At 38.1% G+C, this 25,312-nt stretch overlaps 1 protein-coding gene across 1 annotated transcript; it reads left to right on the plus strand.

The window, feature by feature from the left end:
- Positions 1-12,370: 12,370 nt before the first annotated feature.
- Positions 12,371-24,267, plus strand: LOC122119844 (vomeronasal type-2 receptor 116-like). Its single transcript, XM_042693918.1, has 7 exons — positions 12,371-12,612; positions 18,143-18,431; positions 19,530-19,743; positions 20,195-20,334; positions 21,020-21,247; positions 22,141-22,264; positions 23,351-24,267. Exons 1-7 carry the CDS (start codon positions 12,371-12,373, stop codon positions 24,265-24,267), a joined length of 2,154 nt encoding a protein of 717 aa, XP_042549852.1.
- Positions 24,268-25,312: the final 1,045 nt, after the last annotated feature.

Raw genomic sequence — 25,312 nt, forward strand, 5'->3', positions numbered from 1 at the left:
CTTAACAAGGCCTGGGTAACAGAAGAGATCAGAGAAGAAATAAAGCATTTCCTACAACTCAATGAAAATGAAAACACCTCACAAAGAAACTTGTGGGACACAGCAAAAGCAGTCCTGAGGGGCAAATTTATTGCCCTCAGTGCCCACATCAAGAGAATGGAGACAGACCAAGTAAATAATCTCATGTTGCAACTAAAACAGCTAGAAAAACAAGAAAAAATGGGACCTAAAGCTACTAGACAAAGTCAGATAACCAAATTGAGAGCAGAGATTAACCAATTAGAAAATCAGAAAACCATAACCAAAATAAACCAAACAAAAAGCTGGTTCTTTGAAAAAAATAAACAAAATTGATGGCCCGTTGGCAAGATTAATTAAAAAAAGAAGAGAGGAAACCCATATTAATAGGATTAGGGATGCCACGGGAAACATCACAACACGTACCCAAGATATCCAAACAATTCTAACAGACTACTTTCAAAAGCTATACTCTCTAAAGGAAGAAAATCTGGCAGAAATGGATGCATTTTTAGAGAAATACAAGTTACCCAAACTGAGCAAAGAAGAAGTTAACCAATTAAATAAGCCAATATCCTATAATGAGATACAGGAAGCAATCAAAAGTCTTCCAACAAAAAAAAGCTCAGGACCAGATGGATTCACAGCAGAATTCTATAAGACCTTTAAAGAACTAATACCCATACTCCTCAAGCTCTTCAGAGAAACAGAGAAGGAGGGAGCTATCCCAAACTCATTCTACGAAGCCAATATCACACTCATCCCCAAACCAGGCAAAGACCCAACCAAAAAGGAGAATTACAGGCCAATTTCCTTGATGAACACAGATGCAAAGATCCTTAACAAGATTCTAGCTAACAGAATCCAGAAACACATAAAAAAAATAATACACTATGATCAGGTAGGCTTCATCCCAGAGACACAGGGATGGTTTAACATACGTAAGTCAATAAATGTAATCCAGCATATCAACAGAGCCAAGGTCAAGAATCACATGATTATCGCCACAGATGCAGAAAAGGCCTTTGATAAAATTCAACATTCATTCATGCTAAAAGCTCTGGAGAAAATAGGAATAGAAGGAACATTTCTAAAAACAATAAAAGCCATTTATGACAGAACAATAGCCAATATTATACTTAATGGGGAAAGGCTACAACCAATCCTCCTAAAAACAGGAACAAGGCAAGGATGCCCACTGTCTCCACTCCTCTTCAACATAGTCCTAGAACCCTTAGCCAGGGCAATAAGGCAAGAAAAAGACATTAAAGGGATCCGCATAGGGAAAGAAGAAGTTAAACTATCCCTTTTTGCAGACGACATGATACTATACCTCCACGATCCCAAAAACTCCATCCCCAAACTTTTAGAAATCATAAGTCACTTCGGCAAAATAGCAGGATACAAAATAAACCCACAAAAATCAGTTGCCTTCCTATACACTGATAACGTACAGGAAGAGAGGGAAATAAAGGGAGCAACCCCATTCACAATAACCTCCCAAAAAATAAAATATTTAGGAATTAACCTAACCAAAGATGTAAAAGAACTATTTAATGAGAACTATAAAAAGTTAAAGAAAGAAATTGCAGAAGACACTAGGAAATGGAAAGACCTCCCATGCTCCTGGATAGGCCGACTTAATATAGTAAAGATGGTGATACTTGCAAAACTAATATACAAATTCAATGCAATTCCTATTAAAATCCCAATGACGTACATCACTGAAATACAGAAAACAGTCCAAAAATTTATATGGAACAACAAAAGACCTAGAATAGCCAAAACAATTCTAGGGGATAAAGACAATATGGGAGGGCTATCCATGCCGAACTTCAAACTCTACTACAGAGCTATAATCACAAAGACAGCATGGTACTGGCACAAAACAGACCCGAAGACCAATGGAACAGAATAGAAGACCCAGATATAAATCCACAGGCCTACAGCCAGCTGATATTCGACAAAGGAGCCAAAGACATACAATGGAAGAAACACAGCCTCTTCAACCGCTGGTGCTGGGCAAACTGGGCAGCCACATGCAGAAAACTAAAAGTGGACCCCAGCCTATCACCATGCACCAACGTCAACTCAAAATGGATTAAAGACCTTAACATTAAACCTGAATCTCTGAAACTACTGCAGGACAGAGTAGGAGAGACACTTGAACTAATAGGCACAGGAAGGAACTTCCTGAACAGAGTCCCAGGGTCACAACAAGTTGGAGAGAGACTCGACAAACGGGACTACCTTAAAATAAAAAGCTTCTGCACAGCTAAATCTAGCGCAACTAAGCTAGAAAGACAACCAACTAATTGGGAAAAAATATTTACCAGCAATATATCAGACAAGGGGTTAACATCCTGTATATACAGGGAACTCAAGAAACTAATCCCTCCCAAACCTAACAAACCAATTACTAAATGGGCAAGGGAACTAAAGAGGGACTTCTTAAATGAAGAAATAAAAATGGCAAAGAAACACATGAGGAAATGGTCATCATCCCTGGTGGTGAAGGAAATGCAAATAAAGATACCACCTTACCCCAGTCAGAATGTCCCACATCCACAAATCAGCCAACGACAAATGCTGGAGGGGATGTGGAGAAAGAGGAACCCTATTACACTGCTGGTGGGAATGTACACTTATACAACCACTTTGGAAAGCAGTCTGGAGGGTCCTTAGAAAGCTAAAGATTGACCTCCCTTACGACCCAGTCATACCACTTCTAGGCATCTACCCTGAACAACAGGAACCAATATACAAGGACACGTGCACCTCCATGTTTATTGCAGCACTGTTCGCAATATCTAGGATATGGAAACAACCTAGATGCCCACCACAGATGAATGAATCCAAAAATTGTGGTATCTATACACAATGGAATATTATGCAGCCATTAGAAATGACAAAATAATGGCATTTGCAGGGAAATGGATGGAGCTAGAAGGAATCATGTTGAGCGAGGTAAGCCAAGAACGAAGAGACAAACGGTACATGGTCTCCCTGATAAGTGGATGCTAAATCCAAAAGGTTAGGTGATTCGACAAAACTAACAGGACTTAAGAAACAAAGAACTCCCGCTCATCTGGTTGAACCACTACTAAATATCCCCATGCTGCTGATCACAAATATGGTATATAACATGTGAACGCTGTTATATATTACAAACTGTGGTAGACAATTGGCTCCAGGGAAGTTAGAATGAACTTGTGACTTTGAAATTATGTAATCATTTAATCACAATCAAAAAAAAAAAAAAAAAAGAACCTCGGGGAAGGGAGGGAGGGAGGGGATGGTAGGGGGAAAACAATGGAGGGGGTAACAATGTTCAAGAGGAAGTGTACTCATTACCTCACTCATGTAACTGTAACCCTCTGTATAGTAGCTTTACAATAAAAAAAAAAGTACATATGTGGTATGTATTTTGGTACCCAGTGCATGATTGTGAACAAGTGGAACAAAATATGTCCACTACCCTGATGTAGTTCTGTTCTCCAGGGCCTCTGAAGTCTCTGCATGGAATATGGGTGTAACACATGTTGTCAATTTGAAAACATACAGTTGCTTTTGATACTGCTTTAGCATTGTGATACAGAAGAATTTCCTTTCCTACCACTTATTCTCAACCCAGTGCAGCATGGAAATATCTTCATCTATATTTGCATGTATAAATTCAATTACCAATTTGACGGCAACATTTCAGAATGTCAAAGTAGAAATCACTTTCGACGTTGGTTGTGAGTGATTGGCGTATCATTGGTGGGTTCATAAGCAATACTTCTTTCTCAGGCAATAGTAAATGGCTGTACTTCTAGAGGCCTTTTCATATGGAATTCGTATTGAAAGCTGCTGGTATCAACCGCTAAGATTCTATGGCTGTTATTTACATTCGGTGTGTGAATTGACCCTCTGAGTGTGATGTTCTCAAAATGTTAGCTGATACGTCACAGGCATAGATTTTGTGTGGACATTTCACCATGCACAGGGCATGGCATCCTCTGAGGGAAATCAGTTGAAGCATCCCAAATTGCTTTCATGCAAACAGTTTTGTGACAGACATGCTGGACAAACTACATCCTGGATAACTCTACCTCTGGGGCCTCACTATCTGTTGTCTTTGATGAAATCATAACTCCTGGGTAAAGAACACAAATGGACAAACGTTTTCCAACTCATGTTTTTCTCCTGGATGAAGGCCACAGATGTAGAGCTCCAGGGAATACTTTTACACATGACTTGTGAGGACTCACAAGAGGGTTTGGTGAAAGGAGAGCTATAGTGTAGATCTCTATCAATAAAAAGACACATATGGACATATAAAAACATACATAAATATACATGCCTAACATGTTGGCTTTACATCCAGACAGAATTTCAGCTTGGCAGGGGCTTAAGGCATGTACCTTTTGACTTTCAAACTCCTTTTTCTCCAGCTTCCCCTCCTCTTCAGGTCCTTGGCTGGCAATAGCTGCTTCTCTACTATGAAGCGCCGAGCACACATGGATGGAGATGTGACCATCACTGGGTTTTTCCCTTTGAACAGTTTTGGAATAGACCACAGTAACAGCCATGTTTCCAGTCAAGAAGAGCACACACCGTAAGTAATTCATTATTCTATTCCCATTTACTATTTCAATCTGAAGATGGGCAAAGACTAAGGAAAATCTGGGGGCACACATCAATGTTCTCTGTCTTTTCTATGATGAACTCCATCTTCATTGTATCAGGAGCAGCTCAATTTCATTATTTTATCTTACATATACTGTTAAGCAATTTTCTGCTTGCTAGATGAACAGAATTTTATTTCCTTGCACACAGCTTCTACTTTCACAGCTCGTAAATTTTTCACTTTTCTCCAGCATGCCTGTATCTCCTCCATTTTATCTATCATTGCAGAAGATGAAGTGATGTTACTACAATCACCCTGAGTCACTGCAATGAGATCTGTACTAAAAGTCTGCAAACACATTTCCTTCATGCTTAGGTCAGTACTGTGAGAACTTTGCTTTAGGAACCCCTATATTTTGAGAACATGGATAAAATTTCTTATCATCAGCTGGTGGCCCATCCTTGTTAATTTTACTCTTGGTGCTAATATTAAGGATCAGTACTTGAAGCCAGCCCATGAAGGAACATCTGGGAGAATTTTATCTCCAATTAAACAACCAAAAGCTGGAAGTGAAGCTGTGGCTCAAGTGACAGAGTGTTAGGCTGGAGGAAAAAAAGCTCAAGGACAGTGTCCAGGCACTGATTTCATGTCCTAGGACTGTCTAACACACACACACACACACACACACACACACACACACACACACACACACTGCCTCTCTCTCTCTCTTTCTCTCTCACTCTCTCCCTGGAGAGAAGTAGTTACTGTTTCCCTAAGCCTTGTGTCATTACTTTATGTGAGATATGCTACACAACACATGTCTTACCAGGCAGGTTAGCATTATAAAGATCTCTTACAGAAAAATTTCATCTGCCCAAGTTCTATTTTACTTGTGCTCATGTATGTTGCTTGTTTTTGGTCTTGAACAGAAAGCCTCACTAATAAAAGGCTATACCAAAAAAAAAAAAAAGAAAAATGACTTGCAGAACATCAAGAAATTCTAGCAAACTATTTGATTCCTATTGCAAGAGAAAATGTCATTGTGTCTATCATTTGCACTTGTTTAAAAGGGCTGGTGTGACAATTAGACACTGAGGTAGCTGCCCACAATCAAGAGCAGTGATACTAGAATAGCAATTACTCTCTTCTGAGCTATGAAAGAGATATGGCCTTATCTTATGTGTCATTGGTATGTTTATCTGTCTTCCTTTGTGCTGGTCCTTGGAACTCAAGGCCTGGGCACTATTACTGAATACTTTTACTTAAGGCCAGTACTCTAGCATTTGAGCCACAGATCCACCTATGGCAATTTTGGGTGGTTAAAAGGAGATAAGAATCTCACCAACATCCATGCCCAAGCTGGCTTCAAAGCATGATCCCCACCCAGAGAAAGTGAAGACTCAAGGGTAGGAGTGTCACTGGGGACCTAACCCCGCAGTCCCAGGGAGAGCAGAGGAAAATGTGGTTCAACTGATAAGAACAGTGCCTAGGCAACCAAACACAGACCTGAAGACAAGACATCTTTATTTTTAGGATGACTGGCATCCATCCATCAGAACCCTGAGCTCTGATGTCCAAGTCTGTGCCAATATATTAGGTTAAGTAAGCCAATCATATTAGGTTTAGTAAGCCAGTCCGAAACAAACAGAGGCTCTATAGTTTCCCTCATTGGAAATAATTAATTTGTCCCTTAGACAGTCCTGACAGAGAACCATAATAGCTCAATAGTTATGTACATATACATAACTAACACCCAGACCTGGAACAACAGGTCTTCTTTTTGGTTGTTGACCTTGTTGTTGCCAATATATTGTATCTAGTTCTTTCTACTTATTTAATTTAATTTTTATTTTTTCTTTGGTTTACTCCTGGCAATCACTGTCTTTGATTCCAGTACCGTATATTTTTGTGTGTACATTTATCTGATTTGGGCAAGGGGAATAACAAAATGCTGAAACAAGGACGAAGGATGAACCATGCAACAATGATACATACAAGACACTATGTAGGAAATGAACTTTACAACTTTGGGGGAGGCAAGGAAGAGTAGGGGAGGGAAGGGATAGTAGGAGAAAAACAAAGGGGTGGTAACAATGTTTGACAAGAAATATAATCATTACCTTACTCAGGTACTAACATCTTTATAAAAAAATAAAATTTTTTAAAAAGAAATTTTCCTTGAAAACACCTCATTTAAGCAATTAGTAATCAGTTAATTAAATTGAATATTTTTAATTATATTAATTTATTCATTTATGCTTGACAAATAATTCATAGCATTTCCATATTCTGTGCATGTTTTTATTGTTTTCCTTGTTGATTTCTGGCCTCACTACAGTGTGATGGGCACGTGTGTCAATAAACACACTTTCAGGCTGCAATGCTTGGTAAGAAATGTACGCATTATCCTGCCCATGTAATTGTAACCCCTCTGTCCAGTATGTTCACAAATAAAATTAAATTAAATTAAAAAATAAATAAATAAATAAATACACTTTCAATGCATTTAATATCTGACTGGTTTCATTCAACAGCATAAAGAAAGCAATCGATATGGGGGTGATTTCATACCTGGCTATTTTGCCAAAGTTCTATATCAACTCTAGTGGATCGAGACAGGAGATTTTTAGAGTCCTTTTAGTACAGTATAATATCTGTTTTACTTCTTGCTTCCCTATTTGGTTCCCCTAAATGTCTTTCTCTTGTTTACTACTCTTGCTGGAAATTCCAATGCTATGTTGAAGAGGAATGGAGAGAATGGATGTTCTTGTCTTGTTCCTGATTTTAGGGAAATGGCTTTACTTGTTCACCATTGAGCTTAATGCTGGCTGTAGGTTTGTCTTATACAGCATTTATAATATTGAGGAACATTACAAGGATTCCTATCTTCTCCAGGGTGTTGGATTTTTCTGCATTGATCAGGATGATCATGTGGTTCTTATCTTTGTTTCTGTTGATGTGTTGTTGTATGCTAACTGACATATAGGTTAAACCAAATTGGCATCCCTGGAACAAATCCAGTTTGACCATGCTATATGAGTTCTTTCATTAGCTTGGAGTTCATGTACCAGTATTTTGTTGAGAACTATCTCATCAATGTTCATGAAGGAGATAGACCTGAAGTTCCCTTTCCTCAATGTGGCCTTATCTACTTTGTGGATAATTGTAATGCCTGCTTCATAGAATGAATAGTGTTCCCTCACTTTCATTTTCATTGAAGGGTTTTATAATTGATAATTCTCCTTTATCCATATTTTAGAATTTGGTTGTGAAGGCATCAAGTCCTGGGCTTTTGTTGGAAGTGAGATATGCTATTGCCAGTTCAATCTCATTGTTTCTAATGGGTCGGTTTGTTCATTTTAATTTATATATTTGGTTTTACTTTGCATTGTTACTATAGAGTTGATACACAGAAGGCTCACAGTGACATGTGTTAGGTAATCAATATTGAACACAATTCTTTTTTAACCATGTCTCCCCTTCCATCTTTTTCTCCCAGTCTTTCTCTCCAGTCCATACACACAAGATGGCCAGTTCATCTTCCACATAGTGTCTAGTGGTTAACACTTGTTCCTCATTGTTCCAACTTTTATGTATCCCCATTACCCTCACAAATACAAACAAAAGGAGAAGAGACCAAAAAAGAGCCTTGATGGGAAACAAATGTCTTTTGTTTCCTTTTCTTAGAGTTCATTTCATAGCATATGATTTTATATGGCCATATATTATATAGCTATTGAGCCATCATCCCCTATTCCTATGCTTGTCCTCTCTTGGCCTACGTATGTTAATGTCTAGGGTCCTATATAAGTGTGTGTGCACATATATTTATTTACATATTTATATATTTACATATTTGTCAGTGTGTTTACTTGTAGATTTCTAGATATATTCCACTTACAGAAAACCAGGGAAAACATGCAAACGATATTTCTTTGGCTCTGGCTTACATTGCTTAATATAATTTTTTCAAAGTCTTTCCATTACCTTACGAATGGTAAATTATCATTTTTTCTGACAGATAAGTAGAATTCCATTTTGCATATATACAAAATTTTCTTCTATTTGTCCACTGAGGTTCATCTGGGTTGATTTCATACCTTGGCTATTTTAAACAAGGCTGCAATAAACATGGCTGTTTAAAGCTTTGGGCTTTACTGTGGTCTGGTTTGTGGTCCATTGGATATATGCCCAGGAGTGGCATTGCTGGGACAAAAGGAAGCTCTCTGTTTAGTCTTTTAAGGAACCTCCATACCGCTTTTCAGACTGGTTGAACAAGTTTCCAGTCCCACCAACAGTTTCATAGTATTCCTTTTAGGACACATCCCTGCCAACTTTTGGTAGTGTTACTTTTCCTGATAAAATCCACTCTAATTGGAGTTAGGTGCAATCTCAATGTTATTTTGATTTACACTTGTCTTGTGGCCAGAGATATTGAACACTTGTTCGTTTGTGTGTCTATTAGCCATTCTTTTTCTTTCTCAGAGAAGTCTCTCTTTAAGTCAGCCTATTTATTGATTGAGTTGTTGAGTTTGGGGAGGTTTTTTGGAGGGTTAATTTTTTGAGCCCTGTCTATATTTGAGATATGAGGCATTTGTCTCATGTGTACTGAATGAAGATTTTCTCTCATGCTGTGTGTAATTTATATTGTTAGCTATGTCCCATGCTATGCAGAAACTCTTCATTTTAATACAATCTCATTTATCCAGTTATTCTTTAATTTGTTTGATTCTGTATCTTTTAGAAACTCTTGTCCCATTCTAAGAAGGTTTAGGATATCCCTTATCTCTTCCTGTAATATTTGCATACTACATGGTCTTTAGTCCACCTACACTTGATTTTCGTACTAGGTGATCTATGGGTATCTAGCTTTGGTTTTCTGCATGTAGCTAACCCAATTTTGCCAGCACTATTTGTGTAACAGGATATCTTTCTTCCAAACTGTGTTTTGGGGTCCCTTATCAAATATTAAGGGGTTCTATATTTGTGGGATTGTTTCTGCATCTTCTGTTCCATTGTATTTGTCCTCAGGCCTAGTCTTGTGACACTAATAAGATATTTTTCTTACTATGGCTTTGAAATAAACATGATTCCCATCTTTGGTTAATTCCAAAGTATTTTCTTTTCTCTGCGGCTATTACAAATGATGTTGCTTTTCTGATTTCAGTATTGTTGGAAAACAGGAAGACAACTGATTTTTGTGGGTTAATTTTATACCACACTATTTTGCCAAAGGTTTAAGTCAACTCAAATAGCTTAGGTGAGAATTATGTAAGATTCTTTAAATACATGATCATATTGTCTGTAAAGAAGGATAGAATCCCTTTTTCTATTTAGATCCTCTTTATGTGTTCCTCTTCCCTTTTTTCTCTTGGTAGGAATTCTAGCACTATGCTGAAGACGAATGGAGACAGTGGGAACCTTTGTCTTGTTCCTGATTTCAGAGAGATTGGTTTCAACATTTCCCCATTAAGTACAATGCTGGCCCTAAATCTTGCATATATAGCCTTCATTATATTGAAGAACCTTCCATGGATTCTGAGTTTGTCCAAAGCTTTCAGAATAAAGAGGTGTTGGCTCATGTCAAATGATTCTTTGCATCTATTGAGATGAACATGTGGTTCATATGCTTGCTTCTGTTGATGTGTTGAATTACATTAATTGACTTGCTTATACTGAACCACGTTTGCAATCCTGGAATGAATCCCATTTGATCATAATATGTAAATTTTTTGATTACTCGATGAACTCAGTTGGCCAGAATTTTGTTGAGAAGTTATCTATCAACATCCATCAAATTGATGTGTCTATAGTTCTCCTTCTTTCATGGGTTCTTATCTGCTTTTGGAATGAGTGTTATGTTGATTTCATAGAATGAGTTTGGTAGTGATCTTTCTCTTTCTATTTCATTGAAAAGTTTGAGGAGTATGAGACTGAGTTGCCCTTTGAAGACCATATAGACTTCTGCTGTGATTCCATCTGGTCCTGGGCTTTTCTTGAAGAGGAGGTTCCTTATTGCCATTTCAATGGCTTTATTTCTTATGGATCCATTTGGTTGAGATAAATCTTCTTGGTTCATTTTGGGGATATCAATGCTCTCCAGAGACGCTTCTATTTCTCCCAGATTCCTGAATTGACAGTCATAAAGATTTCTGAAGTATTCCCTAATAACATTATGAATCTTGCTTATTTCTGTTCTGATGATCTCATTTTCAAGTCTAATTTTATTAATTTTGGTGTTCTTTCTTTCATCAGATTTTCTAAGGGGCTATCAATTTTGTTACATTTTTCAAAGGACCAGCCTTCCGTGTTGTTCATCCTCTAATTTTTTTTACCTCTAATAGCTTTATTTCTGATTTATTTTTTATTATCCACTTTTGTATATTAACTTTGGATTAGTCTTGTTCTTCTTGTTCTCAGACATTGAGTTGCATCACTAAAATGTTCATTTGTATTTTCTCCAATTTGTTGATCTCAGAACTATAAATTTTCCTGTGTTCTGTCTTTAGTATGTCCCAGAGGAGCTGGGGTTTCTTTGTAGTCATTGTTCTTACATTGTGTAATGATTTGGATTTCCCTTCTAATCTCCTCCAGTACCCATTGCTCATTCAATACTATGTTGTTCTCTATAAGTTAGATTTTTCTCTGACAGCTTTTCGGGTTGAGCTCTAATTTTCATCCAGTGTGGTCTGATAGGATTAAAGGAGGTAAGGATAATTTTTTTTTAATTTGCACAGGTTTGCTTTGTGACCTAACATGTGGCCTATTTTGAAGGATTGCCATGTGCTGCTGAGAAGAATATATATTCTAATGCTGTTGGGTAAGAGTCTGTATATGTGTATTCAATCTACTTGGTCGATTTAGTTTATAGTTCGAAGGTTGCTTTGGTGAGTTTTGCCTAGTTTATATACCCATAGATAAGAGTGATAAGCTGAAGTCTCCCATTATCAATATGTTTTGACTATGTGTATATTTAAATCAAGTAGTATGTGTTTGATGAAGTTGGGTGCTCCAGCCTTTGAAGATATTTCGAATTGTCGTATCTTTTGTATAGTTTGTTATTTGTTTAGTTAGTGTAGTACAATCAGTATAATATACACTAAATAATTGCCATATATAGTATATAGTATAAAATTTATATATATATCAAAATATAGTATAATTGTATAGTTCTCTTTATTAGTATGTAATGATCTTGTTTCTCTTTCTTTACTGATTTTAATTTGAAGTCTATTTTAGCATATTAGGATATTAGGATTGGTACTCTATCCTCTTTATTCCAAACTTTCAATTGGGGAATGCTCTGTCAGCAAGTTTTGTCTCGTGTAAGCAACACATGGACAGATCTTGCTTTTGGATCCAAGTAGTCAGTCTATGTCTTTAATTGGAGAGTTAAGTCCATAAATATTGAGGGTTAGGACGGAAGGGTGTCTGGTAATTCCTGCTGTGCTATTTCCAGCTTTAGGGGTTGCGAGCTTTTCCTGTTCTTAAAAATAAGTAAGGATCTCTGTGCCAGAGATCAGGGCTATTATGCATTGCAGTTTCTATGGGAATGCCTTATTTGGGACTCCTTTAGAAGAAGAGCCTTATCTCCAAATTGTAACTTGACCCTTCTTGATACTGGAGCTATATGCAGCTGCTACCAGCAGTGATGCTGTGTGGGAAATGTAATAGGGGAGGTAATCGTTTTTAGCCTTCTTTCCTGTGTAGAGGTGAGTTCTGGTGTTCCCAAGTGCCTCCATGGAAGTATGTGTTCCCTATGTGCGTTGGGGTCTGCTGGTGGAAGTTCTCATCAGAGTTTGGGAGTTGTATTTTGTTGGCACAGGTGCAGATCATGGAGTTGTTTTCCCAGTTGACTCTCTCGCTACATGTAGCATTGGTATCCCCTGGCAGGAGTTTGGGAGAGATTTTGGAGTTGTAGTTTCCTGGCAGAGAGGCAGAGCTAAGTCTCAGGGGACTCCCCTAGTAGTGAGTGACAAACAGTATGGGGAAAGAGTTTGGTTTCTTGCCCTCTTCAAATATGCTCCCTCCTCCTTAGGCAGGAGATTCAGTTAGGGCATTTTGGATAACCACAAGGAGCTGGTCCTCCAGGGAGGGTCCCAGTGGAGGATTCTCCGATTTTGGAGCCTGTTCTGAGCTGGCAAGAGGAGTCTTGGTGAGGGGCCTCTGTGTCTGAATGTGGCAATCTCAATGTCCTCTTCATTCCCCCCCCCCATACACACACACTGGTCCTGTGATTTCTCTCTCCTCCACTGTGTTGTGGCAGCTGCAGCAGCCTCTCAGTAGGGGTCCTCAAAGCTGATTTCAGATCTGACCTGTGTTTCCTCTTTGTGTTCCTAAGGTTACTTCAGTGTGGTGTGATTTCTTCAGCATTACCCTGGTCTTCTGTTATAAGTGTGGCATTTCAGGCATGTCCTTCTTAGTCTCCCAGGGCTGCCTGGGGAGGCAAGGAGCCTAAGCTGCAGCTGCTCAGCAGGAGTCTGCATGCTGTCTTGAAGTTTTCTGCTTTTGTGTTTCTGCCAGGAGATTTCTTCTTTATTAGAATTAGTCTCTGTAACCAAGGGACCCATCAGCTGCACTGGACATAGACCAAAATGAACTAAGCAACTCAATGGCAGTGATGGGAAGGAGGGAACAAGTGGGAAAGAGGCAACAGCTGATGCTATACAAAACAAAGAAATGTACATATCGCCCAATGTGGAAGAAATAACTGTATCAAAAAGATCTTAGAACTCATAAATGTTATAGACTGTAATGGACAATTTGCACCAGGAAAGTTAGAATGTGTTTATGACTTTAACTTAGTATCACAATCCCATAATGCTGTGAAATTTGGGGAATTATGTAACCACTAAATCACAATAAAAATTTGAAGAAAAAAAAAAGAATGAGTCTAAGGCTGGGAAGGAAGCTCAGTGGTAGGACGCTTGCCTTGCACGCTAGAGGCCCTGGGTTTGATTCCTCAGCACCACATAAGCAGGGGGGAAAAAAAGATGGAAGTGGCACTTTGGCTCAAGTGGTAGAGTGCTAGCCTTGAGCTGAAGAGCTGAGGGACAGCACCCAGGCCCAGAGTTCAGGCCCCAGGACCGGAGCCAAAAAAAAAAAAAAAAAACATAGAATGAGTCTCTGTGTAAAGTTTGATTGGAGTGCAGCTCTTAAGGTGACATATGTGCTGGTACCCTAAGTGTCTGTTTCAGCAGAAACACATAGGGAGATGACTTGTCATGATGCACCTTCTTCCTGAAATTGTCAGGTCTGTCTTTGAAGTGCAATCATTACGGTATTGACTTGAGATTTTCTGTTGTTGATATAAGCACGTACAGACATGAATTGGCCTGAGAACTGCCTTGTTGTGTGCCACATTTGACATTTTATGTATTCTTTTCCATTAAATCCAAAAAACAATTAAATTTCATTGCTTTTACCTCAAAAACCTATTGAAGAGTATGCAATGAATTCTTCAGTTTCCAGGAGCAAGTATTTTCTGTGATTGGTGTTGCCGTTGCACTCAACTTTTATCGAATTCACAGAATACAGGATATACAGCCTTGTATATTTTTATTTTTATTTTGGACTGAAAAACTTACGTTAATATTGCTGGTGGGATAGGTCTAGTGGAGATATAATCGCTTACCTGTGTTTCTCTGGGAATATCTTTATTCTTCCTTCATTTCTAAGGGTATCTTTGCTAGATAAAATAATTTTGGTGGATAATTATTTTTTAATCCTCTGTACTACAATGATCTCCTGCCATGTTCTTCTGACTTATATGGAATCTGCTGAAGAGTAAGCTCTTAGGAAAATGGGAGCACACCTATATGATATGGGTCCCATTTCTATTATACTTTTGAGAACCTTCCTTTATATACATTTCAAGTGTGAGTGTTTCATCATAAGACAGCTTGCTATAGATGTCATAGTCAAAAGTCTGATTATCCTTTCATGTTTAGGTCATCGAATTTTTCTCTACATTGAATTCTTCTCTACATTTGTTTTTTTTTTCAAAATACTGTTGTCAACTTTTACCAAACCTTTTCCATACATCATCATTCTTGCTTTGTTTATTCATAAATATATGTATGTTAATTATGTTTTTCCTCAAGCTCACTATACTTTCCTGTTTAGAATACTTCACAAAAAATTATAGGCTTTCATTGTGATCATTTCATATATATCTACAGTATATGTTGACTAAGATAATCCTTTCATTAATATTTCAAATGTGCCTTCATTGTTTCCTCTTAAACAATGCCAGTTAATTTCACTAATGTCTTTAGTATACATACAAGTGAATGGAGGCACTTGAACATATGAACACACAAATACACACACAGACACACACAAAAGACACACAGAAAAAAGGAAAAGTACTTTGAGCCTATTTATTTTGCTCTTTGGCCTCTTTTCAGTTTTTCACTCTAAGTGTACTGGGAAGACAGTAACGATCACTGCATTTTTACCATGGGGGCCTTGGAACTGGGATTTGAATGTAAAGACTGTTTACAATTCTCTCTTCAACGCTCATATTGTGGGTTCTTCTCTCCGTAATGAGTTCCTTGGAATTGGATGCATCTCTTTTGTTTTGTTACATAAATAAAAATAAAAATCCCTCACCAGGTATTAGAGCTCTTGTTCTGCTGGTTATTGCGGTAAGAGCTGTTCAATATGCTGGGTATATGAGCACAGCTTGCTACAGGATAGTTCACAAATAACACTTTGCTTCTGAAAGTTGCTCTTAAATTGAACATTGATTGATTAGCCTGACCTGCCATATAAACACATAATATCTGGGTGACATATATCCATCTAATCTTCTATAAGGGAGATAAAAAAATAGAACCCAAAGACATATATCCATCTAATCTTCTATAAGGGAGATAAAAAATAGAATGGAAGAAAGACAGCCTCTTCAGTACAAGGTGCTGGCAAAATTAATCACTTGTAGAAACTAAAGCTAGATCCTTATCTATCACTCTACACCACAATCAACACCAAATGGATCAAAGACCTTGGAGTCAAAGCAGACTACCTGAAAACATTACAGGATGGAATAAGAGAAACCCTAGGTCTCCTTGGCACAGGCCAAAATTTTCTTAATAGAGTCCCAGAAAGACAAGAAATCAAAGAAAGGTCAGACAAATGGGTTTGCATGAAGCTGCAAAACTCCTGCATGACAAAGGACATAGCTAGCAAGATCAAAAGAAAGCCTACGGATTGGGAGCAGATCTTCATTAGTCATAAAATGGACAGAGGTCTCATATCTAAAATATACTTGGAACTCAAAAAAATAAATCCCCCAACAACAAATCCTCAAAGAAACAACCACCCAATAAACAAGTGGGCTAAAGATTTCAGAGAAACTTCTCCAAAGAGGAAATAAAAATGGCCAATAGACACAGGAAGAAATGCTCAACCTCTCTAGCCATAAAAGAAATGAAAGTCAAAACAAAGTTCATTTTTCGACATAGCGTCTTGTACATCTCATTGTTGCAATGGGTCCACTTGTATCCCTATTTAAACAATTTGTTTTTTCCCTTCCCCTCCACAAATTATACCAACATCAAATACAGTGAAAACAGGGGTTACACCGTGGGGAAGGGACATACAGAGCAACCAAGAAATCATCTTATAAATATGTTGGAAACAATCGCAAGAAAGAGAAAACATTTGAGTCCTTATCTTCAGGTTCATTTCGACTAACATCAACTTATCTGACCGTTTCTGCTTGTCTCAGACATATACTAGTTACTGCAAATAAGAGAAATCATGAGACCTATGTTTCTTTGGGCGTGGCTTACTTCATTTAGTATAATTTTTTCCAACTCTCTCCATTTCCTAACAAATGGGGCAATGTCATTTTTTCTGATGGAGGCATAGAATTTCATTGTGTATATATACCACATTTTCTTGATCCATTCATCTACTGAGGGGCATCTGGGTTGTTTCCATATCTTAGCTATGGTAAATAATGCTGCAATAAACATAGTTGTGCTGGTAGCTTTAGTATGGTCTTGTTTGTTATCATTTGTATAAATGCCCAAAAGTGGGATTGCTGGGTCATAGGGGAACTCTATGTGGAGTCTTTTGAGGAACCTCCATACTAATTTCAAAGTGGTTGAAGAAGCTTACACTCCCACCAACAATGCAGTAGGGTTCCCTTCTGTCCACATCCCCTCTAGCATTACATACCACCACAACCTAGTTAGAATGGCTGTAATCAAAAATAATAACAACAGATGCTGGAGGGCATCTGAACAGAAGGGAACCTTACCGCATTGTTGGTGGGAATGTAAACTTGTTCAACCACTGTGGAAAGTAGTGTGGAGATTCCTCAAAAGATTCCACATAGAGCTCCCCTATGCTGCAGCAATCCCACTTTTTGACATTTACCCAAATGATCACAAGCAAGACCATAATAAAGCCATCAGCACAACTATGTTTATTGGAGCATTGTTTACTATAGTGCAGATATAGAACCAACCCAGATTCCATTCAGTAGATGAATGGATCAAGAAAATGTCGTATATAAACACAATGGAATTCTATGCCTCCATCAGAAAGAATGACATTGCCCCATTTGTTAGGAAATGGAAAGACTTGAAAAAAATATATTAATTAAAGTAAGCTAGGCCCAAAGAAAAACAGGTCCAATGCTTTCCCTTATTTGCAATAACTAGTACATATCCTCTGAGACAAACAGAAAAGGTCATATAAGATGATGTTAAGCAAATTAACCACAAGGTAAGGACACAAAAGGTTTTTCATTTCTTGCTATTGCTTCTAACATATTTATAAGGTACCACGTGGTTTTTTGTTGCTTTCTATGTCCCTCTCCCATGGTATAACCCCTCTTTTCACTGTATTTGATGATCATATAATTTGTGGAAAGGAAGGGAAAAACAAATTGTTTAAAGAGGGATACAGGTTGACCCACTGCAACAATGAGATGTAGAAGATGCTTACCAAAAAATGAACTTTTCAATTTAGTCAGGGAGAGGGAGGGATTTGTGGAGATGGTAGGGAAGGGATGGTAAGGGGAAACAAAGGAGAAGACAACAATGCTTGAAAAGGATTGTACTCATTACCGTGCTCATGTAACTAACTTGTCCTCCGTAGAGTATTCTCACAATGAAAAACATTTAAAAAAATAAAGTGGGTGACAAAACCACAAGATTTATTTTCACACAGGTGTAGCTAGTTGCCCTAAGATAAAGGCAACAGAATATTTCCTGTCTCATAAAAATCTATTCCAACAGATTTTGGCTGTAGTGAAAGTTTGGTGGGGGGAAGCAAGCTCTCTCTCTCTATTTAACTGAGTTTCTGAATCATATTCATGACAAATGCCCTTCATGTCTTCATCTAATTCTCTGTACAACCATCACACATTACATTCATATTCCATTCCAATTGGGGTAATAATTTAAAGAATTTGTTGGCAAAGAAGCAAGTATTTACTATACTAAAGTCATAAGTTTTTAATAATCCTCCTATATGTGTATGCCAATTATGCAGGTTTGTGTTCAATAACTATCAGTTTGTGTTGGCTTTGGCTTTTGCTATTGAGGAGATCAACAAAAACCCTGATTTTTTAAGTAACTGGACTCTGGGATTTGACGTCTATGATGTTCAAGTCAGAGATTTCACAATGTATAAGAATCCCTTCATGTGGCTCTTTGGGAAGTACAAGATTCCAAACTACTCCTGTATGAGAGACAGAAGGTCTATAGCAGTACTTACAGGACCATTAGGATTCACATCTGACAAAATTGGAACATTGCTGGGACTCTACAGATTTCCACAGGTAAGAATGGTGGTGTGAAAAGTTATAACAATGTCTACTTTGATGTCATTTCAGGTGTTAGAAGAGAATGATAGGAGAGACTGGATTTATAAACCTATCAAATTTTGTGGTATCAAAGAATAAGTATATAAAGATATATATAGATATATATATCCACTGTTTGGAAAAGGATACGGAAAAGTTAGAAAAGACAAATAGATAATTTATTGTTGCAAGCCTATCAATAATCTCCTTTGAAAGAATGAGTAAATGTAAAATGAATTGGCACTGTGAATATATTAAGCAGAGTACTACTGGTCCACACCAGTAATTCTAGCAATTCAGGAAACTTGTACCTAGAATAACCAGCAACAAGCTGGTATACCAACAAGTTGGCTCAAGTGGTAGGCAAGTCTTGAGAGAAAAATCCAGCAAAGTGCATGAGGGCATGAGTTTGTGCCCCTCTACTGGAATGTATGTGCACAATCATACACACACATAAACACACACACAAACAAACACATACACAAGATATTATGTTGAATGAAGTAAGTTAGGCTCAGATTGAGATGGGGAATGTGTTCTCTCATATGGGAGAGCTAGATCTAAAATATAAACATGTATCACACACATAGCTTCGTGTGTGTGTGTGTGTGTGTGTGTGTGTGTGTGTGTAACCAACGTGACTAAAGAATGGTATATAAACAGGTGAAACAAGATGCTATGACTTTTGTTATCTACTGACATTACAAAAATAAACACCATAAACCTGAAGCATAACTGAGAAGGGTAAGTGTTGAGGGAAAACATAAGAGGAATAGGGAATCGATGGGATGGAATACACAGAACACTCACTGTACATATGTGAAAATGGAACTATAGAGTGGGTGGGGTTGATATAGATGGGAGGAGTTTATGGAAATAGTGACAAAGATCAAGAGACATTTTACAATTTATATGTTATACAACGCCTCAAAAACAATTGAAACATTTTTTCAAAAACTAAAATGAAATCTACCTTCCACCTACTTCAACTGCTTCTTCACATACATCAAGACTCAAGTTTTGATGGATGGTAATGCTCTAATTCATAAAGCATCCAATTTCCTTTCCATTTAGCTTACCTTTGGGCCTTTTTCTCATGCCCTGAGTGACCATCACAAGTTTCCTGCTCTCTATCAGATGGCTCCAAAGGACACATCGATAGCCACTGCCATGGTCTCCTTACTGCTTCACTTCAGCTGGAACTGGGTGGGACTATTGAACTTGGAGGATGAGAATGGATTGTGGTCTCTAGCTGAATTGAAAGAAGAGATGGCCAAGAACAGAGTTTGTATAGCCTATGAGCTAGTGATCTCAAGCCAATCAATATCACATATACTCCAAGCCATGGCAGTTTATAATGATATAAATAAATCTTCAACAAATGTATACATCATACATGGTGATAATGGTTCACTAATACCTTTAATTGTGTGCATTGAGCAACTTTTAATAAAAGGCAAAGTTTGTATCATGAACTCAGAGTGGGATTTCACCATGAAAAGGAAATATTTCATGCTAGGCTTATTGCATGTACCTCTCATTTTTTTACACCATCATGAAGATGTTTCTGGATTCACAGATTTTGTCAAGGCAGTTAATCCTTCCAAATACCCAGAAGACATTTTCCTTGCTAGGCTGTGGTTTCTGTCATTTAATTGCTCAAATCCTCAGTCTGACTGTGTAACATGTCAACTGTCCTCATGATGCCTCTTTGGATTGGTTGCCTGGGCGTGTTTTAGACATGACTATGTCTGGATACAGTTACAATATATACAACGCTGTGTATGCTGTGGCCAAGGCTCTCCATGAGATGCTTCTTCATCAGACAGAAGTTCAAATAATGGGAAATAGAAAAGGGACACTGCCTTCCCCTGCACAGGTAATTCCATCTATGTGGATGGCACATACTATGAGGAGTGGCACTTCCTAGAAGGTGTGTTATTCTCTTAAATTGAATGTTTCAGGTATTTTTGTAAGTCTCAAACATTTAAGCCCAGTCTGGTTTAAATGGTCATACTCATATCTCAGCCTCCTGAGTAACTGGGATTACAGGTGTGAGTAACCAGTAATCAGCTTATAAATTCATTTACTTGTAAATAACCACAATGTGCCCATAGCTAATCTTTTTAAAACTAAATTAGGATTTTCCCTATACATTTCTTCAGGAATATCAAAGGATGATATGCTGAACAGAATTTTCCATAATTTTTAAATATGGGATCTAGTTTCCCTAAAATTTGGTAATAAAAATTGAACATTCTCAAACTATAGACATTAATAAAAATAGTTTCTGATCAACTCTAGCTATGCAACTGAGAATTGTCTCATTCGTGGCTATATAGCATAGGTTTCTCTTGAACAAAAGCTTGTACTCTTTTCTGAGTGACAAGGATTCAGAAAATTATTTTTATTCCTCCTTACATTGTTTAGACAGATACTTCAATCATTCTCAGTGCTATTCTTGAATTCAAAATTGCCTTTAGGTAATGAGTAGCATTTCTTAATTCACATTTTGTGTTTTACCTTTGGGATTTACTTCACCATAATATGATGTCTCTCTTCAGTTGCTCCATTTTCTGAAGAACATCCAATTTCACGATTCTGTTGGACATCAAGTGATTCTGGATGAGAAAAGGAAATTGGAGCCAGACTATGACATTCTGAACATTTGGAATTTTCCAGAAGGTCTTGAACTTGAGGTGAGAGTAGGAAAGTTTTCTCCCAATGCTCTACATGGTAATCAACTGTTTTTATCTGAAGATATGGTAGAGTGGGCCATTGGAAATACGGAGGTGAGTTGGGTCTAATCCTAATAATTTTTCCACACACAAATAAACAAAAGTCACCCTTGATATTTACACTTGCCTGGGTGTCAGCAACTTTCTCCCATAAGCCTACCTACTCAGATACTTGAGATCTGAATATCATGATTTAAAACTCAGCCCAAACAAGAAGGTCTGCGAGACTGTTATCTCCAGTCAACCAGCTGTGACTGAGTAATGCAATAATAACTTTGAGCAAAAAATTCTCTAGGCCAGTGCCTAGACATTGGGTTCAAGCCCAGGATGGGAATTAAAAATATTACATGTGCTCCTAATTTTTGATTCAGAATATTGTCAGGTTATAGTTTCCTATTTCCTACACTGGGATAAATTACCTGACACATAAATTTATGTGCTCAGAAGCTTTATTGGTTTCCATTATGTAGAGGTTTCATTCAATGGTTAGTTGATCTGCCTTTTAGGCATCTTTGGTGAAAGGAATGACTGAATATGCCATTATGAAGATTCATTCTTCATGACCACTGGAAACCTAAGAGGAAAATATGATGGACCTATAAAAGGGAGGTCGTTCACCAGGTTTTTCCCCTTGTCGCAGATAAGTAGGAGACAACATATAATGACATGAGTTTAAGAAAATTCTGTAGGGTTATAAAAGAGGACTCATTTTCTCACCACAGGTTTCACCCTTTCAAAGATCCCATACTGTACTTTAGTTCAACAGGCTAGCACAAAAGTCTTTAGAAATCATGGGATATGGAGTCTATAACACAATTCAATTTATCAACTGCACTTAGCTACATAGCAACATTATGCTGAATAACCAATTCTTTCCAACAATGGGTTTTTGGAGTTTTAGCTATGAAAGTTTGAAGACTTATGGACAGATACCTGATTTTCCTCAGACTCCTCGCTCTGTCTGCAGTGAGCCTTGTGGTACTGGATTTAGGAAATCTCCTCAGGAAGGAAAGGCTGCCTGTTGCTTTAATTGTACCCCTTGCCCACAGAATGAGATTGCTAATATGACAGGTAAGTCTGAGACTCTCCTCAGTTTTCCTCAACCAAACAAGTCAATGCAAAACTTGTACATTGTGATTACAGACCCCTTTTTCCTTTTCTCTGTTAATAATTTAATTTTGAGGGGCTGGGAAGGTGGTTGGGTGGTAGAGTGCTTGATTTGCATGCATGAGGCCCTGGGTTTGATTCCTCACCACCACATGAGCAGAAAAAAAGCCAGAGGTGCTGCTGTGGCTCAAGTGATAGAGCACTAGCCTTGAGCTGAAGAGCTGAGGGACAGTGCCCAAGCCCAGAGTTCAGACCACACAACAGGCCACAAATAATAATAATAATAATAATAATAATAATAATAATAATTTGACAAGTGGTGGTACTGTTAGGTGAAATGTGATAGGTCATGAGCTTGAATTGCATATTTCAGTAATATTTTCTACTCTATTGCAGCGGGCAAACTTAGCTCCATAAATCCCACTTATCACTCAGGATTAAGACAAGTATAAACCCTAAGATGAAAGTAAACATGTCTTATTGGACAGTGCTCACCTTTTTACTCAAACAGGAAATATAGATCTTGCACATCTTTGTTTCTCTCTGCCCAGCAATGTTCATGGCACAGAGAAAGTACTCAGAAAGGTGGATTGACTTTAAAAAGTTAGCATGACTATAAAGGGCCCAAGAAGGGCCCTTCACAGATGAGTTGGAGAGAAAAATAGGATGAGATGAATTCAAGAAGGTGCAACTGGGATAAAATTAATATTTTACAAAGACATGTAATTAAGTGTAACCCATAGTATTTATTGTGGATTGCACAAACAGTTAATAAATGTTAAGTAAAATATTGTTAGGACATGAGAAATGACCCAAAGTGCACATTATAAATACATATTATAATGACTGAAAGAAAAAGGAGTTGAATGAAAAAGTCTGAAAAAAAAAGTAGATGGAAATGGGAGGAGGTTATGATTTAGAAAAGACATAAAGTGTATTAATATTTACTAATGATATGTTATCATTACATCTAAGGGAATATTTTCCTAATTTCTTTGAAGTAAAAGAAGTTCAAAATAAGAACTAATGGTAACTTACACTCTTTATCAGAGATGGAGCACTGTGTGAAATGTGCAGATCATCAGTATGCGAACACACAGAGAAATCAGTGCCTCCTGAGAGATGAAAGTTTCCTGGCTTTTGGAGATCCCTTGGGCATGGCTCTGGCCTGCATGGGTATTTGCTTCTCTATGCTAACTGCTGCTGTTTTGATAATATTTGTGAAACACCAAGATACTGCCATTGTCAAGGCCAATAACCGGACTCTCAGCTACATCTTGCTCATCTCCCTCATCTTCTGTTTCCTCTGTTCCTTGCTCTTCATTGGCCGTCCCAACACAGTCACCTGCATCCTGCAGCAGATCACATTTGGACTTGTCTTCACTGTGGCTGTTTCCACAGTGTTGGCCAAAACAGTGATTGTGGTCCTGGCCTTCAAGTCCATTTCTCCAGGGAGAAGGATGAGGGGGTTGCTGGTATCAGGGGTTCCTAACCTCATCATCCCCATCTGCACCCTCATCCAGGTGACCCTCTGTGGACTCTGGCTCAGAACCTCTCCTCCCTTTGTGGACACAGATGCACACTCTGAACATGGCCACATCATCATCCTGTGCAACAAGGGCTCCCTTACCACCTTCTACTGTGCCCTGGGATACCTGGGCTCCCTGACCCTGGCCAGCTTTACTGTGGCTTTTCTGGCCAGGAACCTGCCTGACACCTTCAACGAAGCTAAATTCCTGACCTTCATCATGCTGGTGTTCTGCAGTGTGTGGCTCACCTTCCTGCCTGTCTATCACAGTGCCAAGGGGAAGGTGATGGTGACTGTGGAGATTTTCTCCATCTTGGCCTCTGGTGCAGGGCTCCTAGGCTGCATTTTTGTCCTCAAATGTTACAATATATTGTTAATGCCCAATAGAAATTCTCTGCATGGCTTTAGGGAAAAACGTCAACATAGTAGGAAAAATTAGCTTTCTTATGAAGAATCTCCTATGTTTGATTACGATACAGAAGGTGTTAACTAAATCCAGAGTCATTTTCCATTGTTTTATTACATTGTAATGTGGATTTTAACTTCAATGAATAAGGGTCTTTTGCTCATTTGTCTTTTTTTCATTTTCTATTGCACAGAGGGGTTACAGTTGCATGAATAGGGTAATGAACACATTTCATAGCAAGTGTTGTTACCTCCTCCTTTATTTTCCCCCTACCAAAACTTCCAGCCCTGCTTCCACAACTCGTCCGCCACCCCCTCCCTGACATTGTAACATTCATTTTCAATATAGGGTCCTGTACATCTTGTCCTCACAATGGGTCAGCCTGCATCCCCATTTAAGCATGCTGCAATATCTCTTCCACTCCCCAAATTACAAAAATGTATATACAAGGTGCAGAATACCAGCAACAAATCCAGTGAAAACACGGGTAATACCATGGGGGAAAACATACAACAAATAGAAAAAAAAGGATCACATAGTGCATTGTAACTACATTAAACACACTAGCACGTACGAAAAAAAAAAACCTCTCTGTCCCTGTCTTGGGGTATATTTTGCTTAACATTATCTCATGTGGTTGTATGTACATACCCTTTGACTTTCTCTGCTTGTCCTAGACATGTACTAGTCACTGTAAACAAGGGAAACCAGGTGACCTATGTTTCTTTGGGCTTGGCTTCCTTCACTTAATATAATTTTTTCCAAGTTTTTCCATTTCCTAACAAAAGAGGCAATATCATTCTTTCTGATGGAGGCATAGAATTCGTATTTTTTTCTTGATCCATTCATCTACTGTGCCCATATGGATTGGGTCCATATCTTACCTATGGTAAATATTGCTGCGATAAATATGCTTGTGCTGATAGTTTTGGTATGACTTTCTTTACGATTTTTTTGGTAAATGCCCAAAAGTGGGAATGCTAGATCATGTGGAATCTTTTGAAGAACCTCCTTACTGCTTTCCAAAGTCATTGAACAAGTTTACCCTCCCACCAACAATGCAGTAGGGTTCCCTTTT

This window comes from Dipodomys spectabilis, unplaced genomic scaffold, assembly GCF_019054845.1.
Source record: "Dipodomys spectabilis isolate Male_0828 unplaced genomic scaffold, ASM1905484v1 ptg000173l, whole genome shotgun sequence".
Classification (NCBI taxonomy): Eukaryota; Metazoa; Chordata; class Mammalia; order Rodentia; family Heteromyidae; genus Dipodomys; species Dipodomys spectabilis.

Excerpts from the sequence above, each read along its gene's own strand:
- LOC122119844 (XM_042693918.1), top strand. The coding sequence starts at position 12,371 with ATGGAAGTATGTGTTCCCTATGTGCGTTGGGGTCTGCTGGTGGAAGTT. Across the intron at positions 21,248-22,140 it reads GGGCCATTGGAAATACGGAG|ACTCCTCGCTCTGTCTGCAG; the intron begins GTGAGTTGGGTC and ends GATTTTCCTCAG. Across the intron at positions 22,265-23,350 it reads TGAGATTGCTAATATGACAG|AGATGGAGCACTGTGTGAAA; the intron begins GTAAGTCTGAGA and ends ACTCTTTATCAG.